The sequence below is a fragment of the Lepidochelys kempii genome, chromosome 11 (assembly GCF_965140285.1).
Source record: "Lepidochelys kempii isolate rLepKem1 chromosome 11, rLepKem1.hap1, whole genome shotgun sequence".
Taxonomy (NCBI): Eukaryota; Metazoa; Chordata; order Testudines; family Cheloniidae; genus Lepidochelys; species Lepidochelys kempii.
In genome coordinates, this window is record NC_136390.1 from 23514188 (window position 1) to 23530175 (window position 15988).

At 36.5% G+C, this 15988-nt stretch overlaps 1 protein-coding gene across 7 annotated transcripts in view; it reads right to left on the reverse strand.

Moving 5' to 3' along the window:
- Positions 1 to 2683: 2683 nt before the first annotated feature.
- The window catches only part of QTMAN (queuosine-tRNA mannosyltransferase), a 290528-nt gene continuing 277223 nt past the window's right edge, over positions 2684 to 15988 (reverse strand). For 6 of the 7 annotated variants that reach the window (XM_073305405.1, XM_073305406.1, XM_073305410.1 and 3 more), the window contains 3 exons: positions 13292 to 13362; positions 12509 to 12600; positions 2684 to 4245 (listed from right to left, as the gene is read on the reverse strand). In XM_073305405.1, coding sequence (XP_073161506.1) covers positions 4162 to 4245; positions 12509 to 12600; positions 13292 to 13362 — 247 coding nt within the window. In that variant the 3' untranslated portion in view covers positions 2684 to 4161. Of the gene's footprint in view, positions 4246 to 12084; positions 12115 to 12508; positions 12601 to 13291; positions 13363 to 15988 lie in introns of all 7 variants that reach the window. The other variant, XM_073305408.1, reaches the window with a different exon arrangement.

Here is a 15988-nt window from a genome sequence, read left to right on the forward strand (position 1 = left end):
GCTACACATGCGAATATGGACTACAGCACTGAAAACCAAATTTTGCATCTATAACATTTTTAAAGTAAAAGCTTTAGAAGAATTTGTGCAGAATGGCTGGCTCTTCCTTGGTCCTGAGACACTACTAAGAACACCATCAAACACAATTTTGTGATTGTTTCACACTATAGCAGCACCCAGGCTGCAGGCCTCTTGTGGTGGAAATCCTCTTCTTTGGAGATGGAGGGGAAAAGCACTGGCTCAAGCCTCTCACAAACCTTATACCACCCACTGTGCCTGGAAGCCTGACTGACACAGGTCAGAATAGCCCAGAACTCTGGTGGTGCTACCCAGGAAGGGGGTTGGCCTAGTGCACTTAGGAGATATGCTGATTATACAAAACATTTCTCAGGCATCCTCTATCAGTGGGCCTCCTATGCAGCTAGCCATGAATTAAAGCAATGATGGAGGAAAGCCTCTCCCCCCACAGCTCTTCTTGGTGTCTAGGGAGCGAATCCCTTATTTACAAAAGTTTTCTCTGCAGACGTAAGTGGGTGTAAATTGAACCCTTATGGGGTAGATAAGTCTTTCCTCTTAGGAGGGGAATCAGGATATTAGTCCATAACAGGTTCTCTTTGACTTTAAAAATACTAAATCCTATTAGTACGAAGAATAAATGAGCACATGCAGATCCACAAACACTCTCTAATTATCTGCTGACATATAAACTTTTTGGGTACATTCTGTCCACAGACTAAGCATTTCAAGTTGTGCATTGACATGCACTTAGGAAGGAAAAATCCAATGAACAGCTACAAAATGAGCAATAACTGGCTCGGTGGTAGGATCTGGAGGTTATAGTGGATCAAAAATATAATCTGATTCTACAATGTGCTGCAGTTGCAAAAAAGGCTAATATCATTCTGAATGTATTAACAGGAGTGTTGTATATAAGATATGGGAGATAATTATCTTTCTCTACTTGGAACTGGTGAGGCCTCAGCTCGAGTACTGTGTCCAATTCTGGGCGCCACGCTTAAGGAAAGGTGGACAAATTGGAGAGAGTTCAGAAGAGAGCAACAAAAATGATAACAGGTTTAGAAAACATGACCTATGAGGTTAAAAAAACTGGGCATGCTTAGTCATGAGAAAAGACTGAGGGGGAACCTGACAACATCTTCAAACGTGTTAAGAGCTGTTATAAAGAGGGCAGAAATCAATTAGTCTCTGTGTCCACTGAAGGTAGGACAAGAATTAATGGGCTTAATCTGCAGCATGGAGGTTTAGGTCAGATATTAGGAAAAGCTTTATAACTATAAGGGTAGTTAAGCTCTGGAATGGGCTTCCAAGGGAGCTTGTGGAATCCTCAACATTGGAGGTTTTTAAGAACAAGGTGGACAAACTGCCTGCCAGAGTGGTTTAGGCTTACTTGATCGTGACTCAACGCAGGGGGCTGGAATTGATGACCTCTTGAGGTCCCTTCCTGTTCTACATTTCTAAGAATTTATGTGCCTTGAAAAGTAACAGGGACTTCCACTTTCTTTCAAAAGAACAACCTTACCGGTTCTAGGGAAATTGTGACATCATCTAAAATTTTGACTAGACTTGGAAAAAGGTTTAGTTCAGGTCAGGCTTAGCTAGTGAAGTCTGACCTAAACTTGACCACTTTCCTAATCTAGAAAAGGTCTACATGAAAGTACCTCAATGTGTTCCATTACTACAGCAATGGGAGTATATAAATATCTGAACAGTTAGAAAGAATCTTCTATTCCTCCCTGAAATTTCAATGACTCTTCATCAGTAGTGGAGAATCAATTAAGTTCTCAAAGATGCATTTATAAAACAATATCACATACAAAAGACTACATTAAATTAACAGCGATGGAACCAAAAACCAAAAAAAAACAAAAAAAAAAAACCCATCCAGAGTTAAGGCCTGCTTCTCTCTTTGGACTTGATCCAAAGCTCACGGAAATCAATAGGAGTCTTTCCATTGCCTTTAATGGGCTTTTGGATATGGCTCAATGTTCTTAACTCACAATACCATGCCTTGGGATAGCAAGGGCGTCAGAACAATGTGTGAGGGGATTGTTGCCTATGGGCCAGAGCAGGAAATCAGGACTCCTAGATCCCTTTGATGGTTCTGACACTGATATTTTAAGCAATTTAACCACATCATGCCTCAATTTCTCCATCTAAAAAATACTTATTTGCCTCCACATGGATGTTGTGACATTTAATATTTGCAGAGATACTCAGATGAAAAGTACTATACAAGTGCAAAGTAGCATTATTACAGTATTAGTGCAGCAACAACTAGACTGACTGTCAGGATGAAATGACAGCTTTAACTGTTGCATTAAATGTCTAACGGTAGGTTTAAAGCTGAAGTTTGCAGTCATTTTAGTGTATGTACCAATAGGGAGAAGCAAACATACATGCACAGATGCTTATTGTAAAATTACATTTCTTCGGTATCAGTAAAACATCACAATGTTTACAAGTGACCAATCAGAATGTCATGTAATAATTTCCCTGATCAACAAAAAGCATACATGGAATATTGGTATGCATACAGTATCTCTCACACTGTAAAATCTGAGACCACTACACTGCTTGATGGTATAACAAAATAGATTAACTACCACTTCCGAGTTGTAAGTTCATAGTTCACAAGTATGGATAACAGAGAATGTTTAAGAAGGAAACATATTACTCAGTGCATTCCTCTCTGAATGGCAGGAACTGGGGTGTACTGTGGAACTGGGGGAAACACTGGCAAACCTAAAGAAGAAAACTCAATTAGTATTCAGGTGATAGAGGCTTTTTTGGAGGTGGGGGAAGAGTAGCTATCTTGCCCCAAACGAGGGAAGTTAAAGCTTATTTGTCAATTAAGAGATGGCAGTGTTAGCAGAGTTTTAACCATAATGAATTACCGAGAATTCCTGTTTACCTCTTGCTTCTTCCCAGAATACAGTTGAAAATCTTGGAGTTGTTATAACATTTTATTATCATTTGCAAAACAGATTCTAAATTCATCAGATAAAGACACAATTGTATTCATTGATTCTGTCACAAGGACATGCACAGTGATAAGCATACAGATGGATGTACACACTTATACATGAATGAGATATGTTAATTAAAAATTGCAGTGAGCACTTTATTAAAAATTTATTGTACAATCTAAATCTTCAAAACATTTCACATCAGCAAACATAGCAGCTTAATGCTTAGAATCATAAGTGATTTATCTTTAAAAGATTATATTTGTAACTGAATGCAAAGATTTTTGATGAACTGCAGTTACATAAAAACTATTGGTTTTTATTGGAAGTATTTTGACAGTTATCTGTTTGTTCTCCATCCTTGAGAGAAATAAAACAAGTGTCTCAGCTTTCATTTTATCGGATAGATGGCACCATGTAGCATATTTCCCATGCTAGTTTGAATTACAGCTGTTTATCTTGCAGCTTTCTTTAAGATTAATTAAATGCAAATGTAACTGTGAATCATGGGAATACCTGCCAGACCCCTTATTAATACCTTCACTTAAAAACCCTGTGCCAGAGAGTCATTAATTTGCAAAAAGAAAAGTGCTTTGCCTACAAACAATTTGTAGATGGCTGCCCAATTAGTCCAGTAGCACTCTGATCCTCCTTTCAGGCCCTGTGGCCCTTTGAGGACACAATAAGGCTCCAATGATAACCTGGCAACCTAGGTAGAAACTCAGCCAAGTGTGAGTGTTTGAAGCTGCAGTTTGGCTGCCATCATGTCGGCAAAAAGAAAGAATTCAGGCACCATGTCATCCAGTACAAAGGATAAAAACAGATTCAACCGGAAATTCAATGTGGCACCACATATGGGATACATGAGTGCGGTTATACAACAGGCCACATATTTTTTTTGAACCGTCTCCTGCATGTGATGCCGAGGACATGTGTAACCATCATAACGTCTCTAGGAATCTGTATTTAATTTGAGTTGGGGTGGTGGCAGGGATTGGAGATCTGAAGCCGCCACAGGTTTGTGGCAGATGGCTCTGTGTCAGCTATGACAAGCAGCCAGGCTCAGCTTCCTCTGCAGATTTTCTTTTCTCTCTGATCAGGTAAATATGGGCACACTCTGGAAAGTTCTACAGATTCTGCCTTAGGCTGCAAGTTTGTGACTTAGCCCCATCTGTCACAAATCTTCCCTAGATTCTGTTGTGAGCAGAGACCTGAATTTACCACGTAGTGCTGCCCAAGAAAACTGATCCATCTCACCCTATGAGAAAAAGAAAAGGATTCAAATGAAGGAACATGAGCTGCTAAAACACAAAAAAGCTGTCCTTAGTGTGAACAAAACAACATGAATGCTTGATTAACATAGCATTATTTCATTTCTTCGGAGGTAGATTCGGAAGTAGTGCAGATAGCATAAATACTACTGTAAACCAGGGTCAGAAAATCCTGCCCTCTGATTGGATCAAAGTATTAGACTCCCAATCCCAGGATGGATCATTTTTGTAAACAAGTGCTGTTTGCTGCAAAGACCTCACCTGATATCAGCACGTTGCTGCGCTTCGGGGGCGTCATGTCTGACCGAGAAATTTTTAAATCAGAACAAAACCAGAAGATGCTTAAGTGATGATTTCATTTCCTCTCCCCAGAAACAAATTTCACTTTTAAAGGGACAGTCACAGGTGAAGCATCACTCTACCAAAATTAGGAACTGTGCAGTTTGGTTTAAGAATGGTGCAATCATGAGGTTTAGCACAACTTGGTTTACAAATATGCTTATTTTTAACACTCACTTTCTATTAAATAATGTGAAAGGGGCTGGAAAGTTCAGAAGACTAAGGAAGGGATATGATGCCTGCTCTTCGCCTCAGCCACTGGTTCAAATCTGATCCAGGTCAGTAGTGACTCAGTTACTGATTTTTTTTTTAAATGATCTACAGGAAATTATTTGGCAGCCTCAGTTTATTTGCTATTAGACAAGTATTCATGCCAACAAACAACTGTAAGTGTGGTTGGCAGTCTCAGCAGAGATGCTGCCAAGGACTGAATGGGCAGGAAGACCAAACTATCTCTCCCACCTTTAGACAGGGAAGACTATGGCGGGGGCATTATATGGACGTTTACGGTGTGCTGTATTACTATCAGTTCTGTGGATGGAAGACTTCAGTCTCCAGCATTTTTAATCGATCATTTTTCACATGCCCTGAACTCAATTTAAATATTTTTTGAAGTAAAATTGACAGGATTGAGTAGCTGTAATGTGGATACTAGTCCTGATTTTACCAGACTAGTCCTGATTTTTTGGCCTTTATTTCATAACAACCTGCTGTAGGATACAAATAAATTATAATGTCCTTCTCCATTGTGTGTACATCAGTGGAAGTGTGTTTAGATTTTATGGTGTTCTGATAAGCCAGTACCATTACACCACTGAATATGTGTGTGGTTTTGTTTGTTTGTATTATATAAAACTGCAAAGGCCCTCACTGGTTGTTATGCGAAGGAGTGGAATATGAGTCAACCAAAAGTTTCTAAACCACCAATAGCTGAGTTGGAGGGGGAGGGGGTACAGGAAGAATTGGTACACTTCCAAGCTCCACCCACAAAACAAACTCCCCCCGCTGGAGGCATGAAAACAAGATTTCACTAGCAGAAGAGTAATTTTCCATAACACAGTGTACTCTCTTTTTTCTTGTATGATTTTATCAGCAATTAAATAATTAAAATTGCCATTTAAACTGTCATCATTAGACTTCAGAGTTAACATTTCATTCCAATTAAGAGGGCCAGTTCACCCTATTCTCAGAGCTACTACTTCAGGATATCTGCAGATTCAGGTAGACAGCGCTGCATCAGTTTATGCTCCATTAACATTTTTAAGATTATCTTTGGAACTATAAGAACTAGAGTTTATTTAATAGGAAAGCTGACATTGGAAGAACATTATACAAACATTCAAGAAAAAAACAGTTCACTAAACCACTTTGAACTGGCTCAGTTCAAACCCTGTAAACCACCTTGTCCTCTTTTTTTAAAGTAACAATTAGGTCGAGAAGAATCTAGGAGGAGAAACTTGACCAATGCAGTAATTACCTTTGGAACTCAACATTCAAATACATCAAATGCCTTTGGAAACAAGTGCTCAGATAGTGGGTCTGTGACTTGGATGCATTTTGAGGCATGAGGCTAACTGCCTTAAGCCATCTGCGAAGTACACCAGACATCTTCCAGTGCACAAACCAGCATGGCCTGTAATTCTTTCCTCATTAATTTTAACGTTTCAATAATCAATTTTAGGGTGCAGGCTGATGCATCATCTGTTCCCTGCTATTGTTACAACATGAAATACTTTTAAATCAGAATAACAATATCACAGATAATAAATAAAACCACCTGGAATCAAAAAGTAGCCTGTCTATCCTAAACAATCCAAATGACATGACTGTGTCACTCTCCTTCCCCTGCTTGTTTGTATATTTCTAACAAGGAACACAATGGAACATCTAAGTAACTGAGAAACTAAAGACAAATCATCTCTCACCAATCTATTAGAATTCTTTGAATGTGACATTAAAGTAATGGAAAAAGGAGAACCAAGTAGCTGTAATTTACTTAGACTTTGACAAGCTGCTCACAAAAAGTTACTAAAAAAACTAAGTCATCATGGGGTCAGAGGCAAAGTGTGGTCATGGATCAAAAAATGGCTAAGAGACACGAGACAAATGGTCAATTTTTGTCACAGCAAAGGATAACACTGGGTTTTCTCAAAGTTCCATATTAGGTCTGATGTTAGTTAGCACTTATTATTTCTTTATTAATCTTATGAAGGTGGTGAGTAGTGAGGTAGCAAAATTTGCAGATGACACAAAATTAATTAGAAGACTATGAGGAACGACAGAGGGATTTAACCAGGCTAGGTGAATGGACAACATGATGGTAGATGAAGTTCATTATTGCAAAATGCAAAGTAGTGCACGAGATAGAATTATTTGAACTACACATACACCTCACAGGGTTCTAAATTAACTTTATCAGCTCAGGAAAAAGGATGTGGTGAACACTGCAGACAGCTCATTAAAGACCTCTGAATCTTCAGCTATGGTCAAACAAGTAAACAAGATATTTGGATGCATGAAGAATGGTATGGAAAATAATACAGAACATGTTGTAATGCCATTATATTAACTGATAATATGGTCTCATCTGGAATACTGTGTGTAGTACTGGTCATCCCATTTCAAAAAGGATTGAAAAGATTGGCATTATTTACCTTAGAAAGGAGACAAATAAGAGTGGACATGATGTGTATATATATATATATAATGAATGGCATAGAGAAGTGAGATTGGGAGCGTTTATTGTCCCTGTCTCACAACACAAAAACGAGAGGACATTCAATTTAATTGAGAGGTGGGAAAATTCAAAACTAATAAAAGAAAATACTTTTTTACTCAACGTATCCTTATACTGTGGAACTCATCACCATAGGATGTAGCAAGAGTCAAGAGCGATTGGATGATTATTCAGATAACAGTAATATCCAGAATTATAATAGTAAATTACAGTTTTGGGAAGGGACATAAAACCTCATGCTCCAGGGTTTAAGCAAATCTCTAACTACTAGAGATTAGTATGACACCTTGGGTGGGAATGTCACGTGTAGATTATTCCACATCTGCCTGTGGCAGGGTTCTTAGACCTTCTCAGGCCTCCAGTGCTGGATGCTTTGAAGACAGGATACTGGACTAGATGGACCATAGATCTGGTCCAATATTGAAGTCCCTATGTTCATAACGGGACAGTTTCCCCTTCACCTTTATGTGGGCGAGCAATTTATTTTTTCCTGGGGGAGGGGAGGAATGATTCAGGAGTAAAGCTTCCCCATGCTCTTGCATGACCTATATAAGAGCTGCATAGAACCGCAAGTCTCTGCTCTCCTGTGCTATTATTCTTGGATGCATGACACCCCAAAAAGAGCAGGAACAGCCCACACCATGCTCATAGCAATGAAATTAGCCAGCTGTGCAGTGGTGAGGGCAGGTATATGTTGCACTCAGTGCAGGTGTGTGACTGGTTTTTGTGCACCAAGGAACTCAGAATGCCTCCTGGCACTCCCTCTAAGCCCGCTCAGCCTGCAAAACCTAGTTATGCCTAATTAGGAGAGCTGGATGGGAAATGGTTTTCCCAACCCAGGAAAGGTTTTGAGATTTCCATAATTTTTTCTGCCTTGAATTGGGACAAAGAGAAAAAAACCTCCGAAATTTTCATAGAACTGAAATCATTGAATATTTCATTCTAGAAACAATATATGCTCATAAGGATCCCTGGCTGTCTGCCTAGCAGGCTGCAGCCCAGGTAGGGACCCTGGAAGCCCTGGCAGCTGCTGATATGATTCTTGCCAGTTTAACTGCTGCCCATCACTGAATAGCAGTATTAAAACTGAACAGACTCTTAGTGTCAAGTTAACAAGAGGCCGACCAGTGTCACCACTGGGCAGCAGTAAAACTGACAAGAATCATGTCATGCCAGTTTCTATTCAGCAGCTTCCAGGGCTTGCAGTGTCTCTAGCTCCTTATCAGCCAGGCTAGCGGGCTGCCAGAGCCGATGGGCCTGGAAGCCCAGGAAGCCCTGTATTCTTGGTAGCTTGCATGAGAGGTTGAAAGGGAATTGGGAGCCTGGAAACCCTGCAAGTGCAAGCTCCCAAGCTTTGAGGTTCTGTGGTCCATCAGAAGTTTGTCAAAATCAAACCATTTCCAAAAACCAGTTAATTTTCAATTAATTGGCAAATCCTGACTAAAAATGATTCATCAGAATTTTTTCCGATTAGTTATACTAAATAGCATGATTGAGCCCTTAGACTGTAAATTACTCAGGGCAGGGGAAGTAGGCCTGACTGGGATATTACTTACTTAAACTTGTTTCACACCAGTGTAATGTCACTGACTTCAGTGGAGGTACTCCTGATTTAAACTGGTGTAAATGAGATACAAATCAGGTAATGTATCTTTTCATATACATGTAATGTACTCTTGTGGTGTTACAGAAATAATAATAGTAATATCAGAAAACTGGCCAAATTCAGCTCTCAATTAAACTGATATATGAATGAATTTGCCTGTATGAGCTGAAGTTGATAGAAAGCCTAGCTCATTAAGCTGGCATTGGGAGCTGATGTGCCATTGTTATTTGTTTAGTTCTGACTGAGAGTGTACTGGCTTAGAATAAAAAAAAAAACAAAGACCAACTTTTAGCTAAATAAAACTAGAGCAGAGCAAATAATTGCTAACAAATGATTCTGTGTGATAGCTATCCCCTCTTCATCTGTTAATCAATTGTGGGATGGAGCATTCAAGTTGAAATGAGCTTTCAATGCCATTAAAGTATAAAGGGTAAACAGTGTGTACCATGAAAAGTCCTTATTAGGTATTTACACTACTTATGTATGTTTTTAAAATACTATAAATATGTATTTATGTAATATACAGTTAACTGTTACAGTCTATTGTGCTAGCTTGTTCGCTTTCATGGGATTGGAGGGCAGGGGGGAGGAGGGGAGGGAGACTACTTGTTTGAACTTCCATTAACACAAATAGTGACACTCCAGGCCTTGTGTTCTGGTAGATATCAGCTTTGCTTGGGCGTTCAGAGGTACTTGGCTTCACTTTATACTTCACAGTGCACCCAAGACTTATTCAGAACACAGCCTTTGGTGTCCTAAATTTTTTAAGTTGATTGCCTTTTTTGTAACATGTATCATCTATCTTCCTTTGCCTCTAACTTTATAAGTTGGCACAAGCACTGCATAAAATGGACAGAATAATGCAGCAATGTATTTGACTACTTTCAATACTCTTAATAATACAATGGCAACAAAAATGAGCAGAAAATGTAAGCAAAGGCTTATTTCTATTTCAAGACTTATGAGACAGAATGTCTAAAATGTAAAGGAAAAATATTCTTTTTGCTTTTATAGAGTTTTTATGTCTCTTTGTAGGAACAGACAGCTGTAGTTTGAACTTCTAGTAATGGAGCATGCCAGAAAAGGCTATGAAAGAAGAAAAAAGGAGCAAGTTGCCATATCAGATCTCTTTTCCCACTTTTCCTGTATCCCTACTCTACATTCTGTATATGGACTCCTAAATGTAAAGCAACTAATATCTGTAAATAAGCATGTGTATGCCCCAGATGAGTTCACTGCTGAGGTATTGTTTACTGCTAGTTTAAAGTGTCTTAAGAAGTATTTAATTTACAACACATTTCTAAGTGGACATTCTTTCAGAACCTTTTAATGGTAGTTTATTTGCAAAATAAACAATTCTTGTATATTTGGGTCAATGTGCAAAAGGGAAGAACTTTATTCACATTCTCAGAGCCTGATCCAAAGCCCATTAAAGTCAAAGGGAATCTTTTTACTGACTGTCACAGGCTTTGGATCAAGCTCTACTTTTGTAATTCTAAAATGATTTTTTCCCAGTCTTTCCAGTGCTACTTGTTTCAAAAACTACTACAAATGCTTAAAACATGCAAACACTCAGTTGCAGGTTAATAATCTGCAACTTGAAGTGATGTGATAAACTGCTCCATTTCTGTGGTGGCACTTTACTTATAACTCATTCACCAAGGAGTGTTTTTTCAAAAGGAGGCACTGGACGCAAATGAAGCATTTTGCTTATGGGGCTGTGTACACATCCCACTCTGTGCAATACTTTGATATCATACCCTTTTAGTATCAATGTTGGTTCTGCCACTATTTCTGTTTTCAGCATCCTAGCATTCCCTTCATGCAGGAGCTAGGAATCCATACGCATAAGGTAGATCCATGTGAAAGAAAACTGCTAACTGAACGCAAAAAATTGGGAAATGTCAAGGTAAACGTTTAAGGACTGTTTTCTCTTTGAAGTCTCCATGTATAGTACTGACTCAAGAAGTAATGCTGAATACTGGAAGTGTTCAGTCAGCATTTTAAACTATTATGAGCTACCTTCTGAACCATTGCCAAGTTAATAGACAATGAAAGATAATGAGCTTGAAATTGGGTGTTAAATTGCATTTTTGGTTCTCTCCTTTTTTACTTGAAGTTTAACTGTTTCCTGCAGAAACAACATCTTCTTTTGATGTATCATTATGTAAATGTCTATTTTTAGGTCACAAAATAAGTCAAACGTACATTCAGGACTAAATTATACCTCCTCCTGCACGGGTGTGCTAAAGGAGGGAGGGGGTAGGTGATGACTGCGTTGAGAGGCCAGGCATTTTCTGGTTCACAGTGGAAGGAGCATGGGAATACGGGGGATGAGGGCTGCTAGTAGTATTAGTGACCCAGGTTAGGAGAGGTTTACTTGGCAGGTCTACTACCTCCATGCTGGGGTGGCTACAGAGAAAAGGAGAGCACTTTCTAACCTTGTTGAACAGGTATCATAAGGGCCACCTCTATCCATGCTCCTCCAGACCTCTAAAGATGTTGGGGAAACTTTTAAAAGTGCTTATGTGACTTAAGAGCCTAAGTCCCATTGACTTTCAATAGGTCTCAGGCTCCTAACTGACCTAGATGCTTTTTAAAATGCTACGTGTTATGCCTTTATTATGCTCAGGCAATGTGCCTTGCGCCGGTCCCCGGGGCACTTGAAGCTTCTAAGAACCCTAATTTAGCACTCAATGTTGTAAATTTTCACATTAGCACATGTAAAAATAATAGCTATGTTATGAAAACATCACCATGTGATAATAGGTTATTAGTGAAATAATGTAAAAATCAGTACATGATCTACAAACACGTAACTAAAGAAAAGTTTAATTACTACCGTGGCATACAAATGCATATTAAAAAACTGAAAGCAAGTTTAGCATAGACTAATGGATCAGAATTTTATTGGTCATTCCAACAATTTAAACTTTTATTTCTTTAAAGAAATAATTGTAAAGAATAATGGTAGGATAAATATTAGTAAATGATGCTTTCAGTAAACTTTCTTCTCAATTCTTCATATAAGAAATTATATGCACATTAAGAGTTAACTTTTACTTCGTTTAAACTTTTAGTACAAAGAGTTAAATATTCACAATAATTGCCAAAATAATTCCAAGAGGGGCAAAAGGAACTTACCTGATGTCATTCACCTTGACTTCTTGAAGACTGCAGATTAAATTATGATAGTAAGGTAGGTTTATCCTCATTAATATAATTGTAGGATCTTTCTTTTACTTTCCTTTTAAACTAATGAGTTACATTAATCCAGGTTCATTTTTATAAGCCTCTTGGGTCCAAATGTAAAGGACAGTCATTTTAGAAAACAATAAATTTTTTAAAAAGCATGTAGCATGCATTAAGTGTATGTATTTCATAAGGCCTAGGTTAATACAACTGGCATCTAGTTTAATTAATCCTTGTTAGTGTAACAACTAATATCCCTCCCTAGCATGTTTCCTTTAAACATTAGTATGTTAATTAAATGTTGTTGTTTTTTTAAGTTTTTTTCTTTGTACTTCAATATGGCGTTATATCCTGTAAAACTATTCTGAACACCTACCTTATAGAGATGTTTCCTTACAATATCTGGTCTCTTGCAGAAATTCTGAAGCTTTTTAAAAAGCTGTTCAGGTGTAGAATACAGATATTCAGCTGCAGGAAAAACAGATACATTTTTAATGAAACAAAAACCTCAAAGCACACACTCGATATTAGTCACTTTAGTAATTAAAAATGCATATTGCTCTGTGCCGCCTCGTGTTTTACATTATTTAAGCATGATTTTATAAGGTTACCTCAGCTCACAAGGATGTTTAATGCTAAATAAGACTGTGTAGTTGTGCTGTTTAGACATCTCCTTTGGGTGATTAAAATACATTATTCTAATGTAACACAATGCATATGTGATACATTTAGTGATGAGATTTTTTCAAAGAACTGGTACTATATTAGTGTGTATCCTGTACCACAGTTGCATATTATTAAGTATTAAATTGTTTAAATAATTTGGTGTGATTTTCAGGCCTCTATTTTTCTCTCTGTATATCATTAAAAAAATCTGCAAGCCATTGCAGCAGCACTGACCTTTTTATAAAAATGTATCATTATGGGTTGTGTATGCTAACAATGAAGAATGCTATTTCAAAACTTGCTTTTGTGTTATCTTGAAAGAACAGATGGTAAATATAAACTTAGTCTAATGTATTAAAACACATAAAATTTTCCTTAACACTAACATGTTGGCTTGCCAAATAAACAATTGCTTTTGCTTAAGTTTATTCTCAAACTTTACATGAATCATGTATTAAATTTCAACAAAAAGAATGTGCATTAAAGCAGCTACCTGGAAATATTTCTGGATACACCAAAGCGTTAGGACATAGTGGATAGCAACCACAATATACAGCTTCTATCCTAAAGATTAAAAATAATAAACAAATACATTAACAATACATCAGTGAGCCAAAAAACACCTTTTGGTTCAACAGCATTGAAGTTGACTGCATAAAGCAGAAGTAAATCATTTTCCCTGTTCAGCAGTATAATCCTTCTAACTGCCAAAGTTGCTCTTTTTAAAGATAATTTTATTGATCATATGAATTACATAGAACAGAACAGCGAGCATATGTTTTGTTCACTGAATAAATCAAAGCGCGGCTCTGCATTTTTTTGTTTTTTAAATACTGTTTAACACATTTTATAATCAGCAGACAGACACATGTAACAACATGGTGAAGTATGGACAGCTTTTCTTAATAATGCTGCAGAAAAACAAGGATATTCATGCAATAACAATTACCTGACATAAAGTGTTTTGTTCTTAAACTATAGGAATTCAAACGTTACACTTAAACATTGTCTAAGAAAAGTGCCAAGATGTTGGGACATCTTAATTCTATACACATGCTTCAGATCATGTGATTCAGGACACAAAATTTGTATTATTTTAATAAATACTGTCAAGAACCTTTTGCCAAAGCATTTAGTGGTTTATACTGTTGTTTTCTTGAGGAATAATTTACATAACCTTCCATAATATCAAACCTAAATATTTTATAATTGCAGAAGAATGTCAGAAAGTTATCAAATAGCAAATCTAAAGAGAAATTATCATGTTTATATTTGCATTTTGGTAACTGAACAGGTTAAAGTACTGAGTATTTAACTTATTCCTTCTGCATAATGATCACTGATCTGACATATAATAAACTTTGAAGATACAACTGTAATTTCTGTTGGCCAGAAATTACTCAGTGAAATTCAAAGCACTTTTTAAAATATGTTTATTTTATGAGAGTCTTTGAATTTATCCAACATGCTGACCAAAGGAGGACTTTATTTTTAACTTCAGCTTATTTCCTGGTCTTGTCAACAATCACTTTTTCAAATTTATAATGACAAAACAAATGCATTTGAATGTGTTTCTGTGCATTTTGTTTTTATTTTATTACATTCGCCTAACCTGGTTCAGAAAGAATTGTTTCCTTTTGTCCTGCTAAGTTTTTGGGGGGGAAGAAAGAAAGTTTTGTTTTAAATCTGTCCTTAACCTTAGAAGGACCAAGATACACATTTTCTCTCAAATACTTAGCAAGGTATTAAGAGCTAATTTTGTCATAATAAACTTTAAACAATTGTAATTTAATGTTTTTTCAAGCAACATTTTAAACATTAACACAAATTTCAAAGTGTACAAAGTCTACAACTATATTTTTTTTATTAAGGGAAAATGTTTCTAGTATGCGATTTACTTGATAATTTTTCAGTTCTTAAATATTGTATCAAGATAGCAAAACAAGTAGAATTTTAACATTTTCTTTCATTGTAAAAGAAAAAGTGAAACCATGGACATTTCAGTAATAGTTGCAGGCCAAGAAGCAATCTGAATCTTCAGTTGGCTATGCAACATCCCCTTACCAAAACCTTTGTCTGTATCAGGAATTAGTAAAATTAGAATCCAATATTTCTATACTTTGTTGGAAAAGATTTGGAATTATTCTTTCATTTGCAGATGATCTTATTTACATACTAATTTTCTACCTTTACACAGTAAAAACTGAATATATTTCCTCAGAGGTTCCTGGAATCGAACATTAACTCCTACATACTATACGCCTTTCAGATCATAATTCCTAGAGTTTGAAATATATTGGAAATAACACTCGCTATATATTTTACATTGATTTTAGATTCAATATAAAAAGAACACGATCATAACTTTCACATATTTTTGTCATTTAGCAGAAAAGTATATCATGACAATAATGCGATTATTATTTCAATTCTTAAGCATTACCAGTTAAATAATAAATAGAATTCCAATTGATCTATTGTTAAATGGCTAGTAAATGACCTTTTTATTCCAATTAACAAATCATCTGCTAAATCTATGAATCTTAATATTCAGATCTATTCACTTCAATTCATACAATTTATCTGCAAATAGTTGTTGGGCTTTTGATTCTAAATATAATTAGCTGATAATTTTGCTTGGCTGAATTACTTTTCTGGAGGGCCTGCAAAGGCTCTCAGTTGCATTATCTAGCAATAATGAATCTGATAGGTGAAATTTTTTACTGTAATGAGGATGAGACACAGTTGTGACACCTGAGTCTAGTAATAACAGAAGACTGCTAATTATCGACAGCACTTTTTTGTGTGATGCACAGAGAAAAAAAATCCCTCATTATTAAAAAATAAAAAGTTACAATTATAAGTGACACCGGAGGAGAGTAAATAAAATGGAGTGATTAAAACATTGCTGCTTTAAGGGTGTTTTTAATTAAGTGGAAATGCTAATGTTGTCATACTTAGCAGATGGGATTAAAATTAGTTATTGTAAGTAACTCATATTTTATGTTATGGTTTCTTCAGCATGTCTACAAGATCTAAGAAAGTGATACATTCCATAAGACATTTAAAAAATGAAATTCTCATAGTCTTTACAACTCATAATAATGAACATCATGAATAAACTATTGAAAAAAAAAATCCTGCCAAGGACTTAAATAGTGTGGAATGTAACCATAATGTATTGGACGGC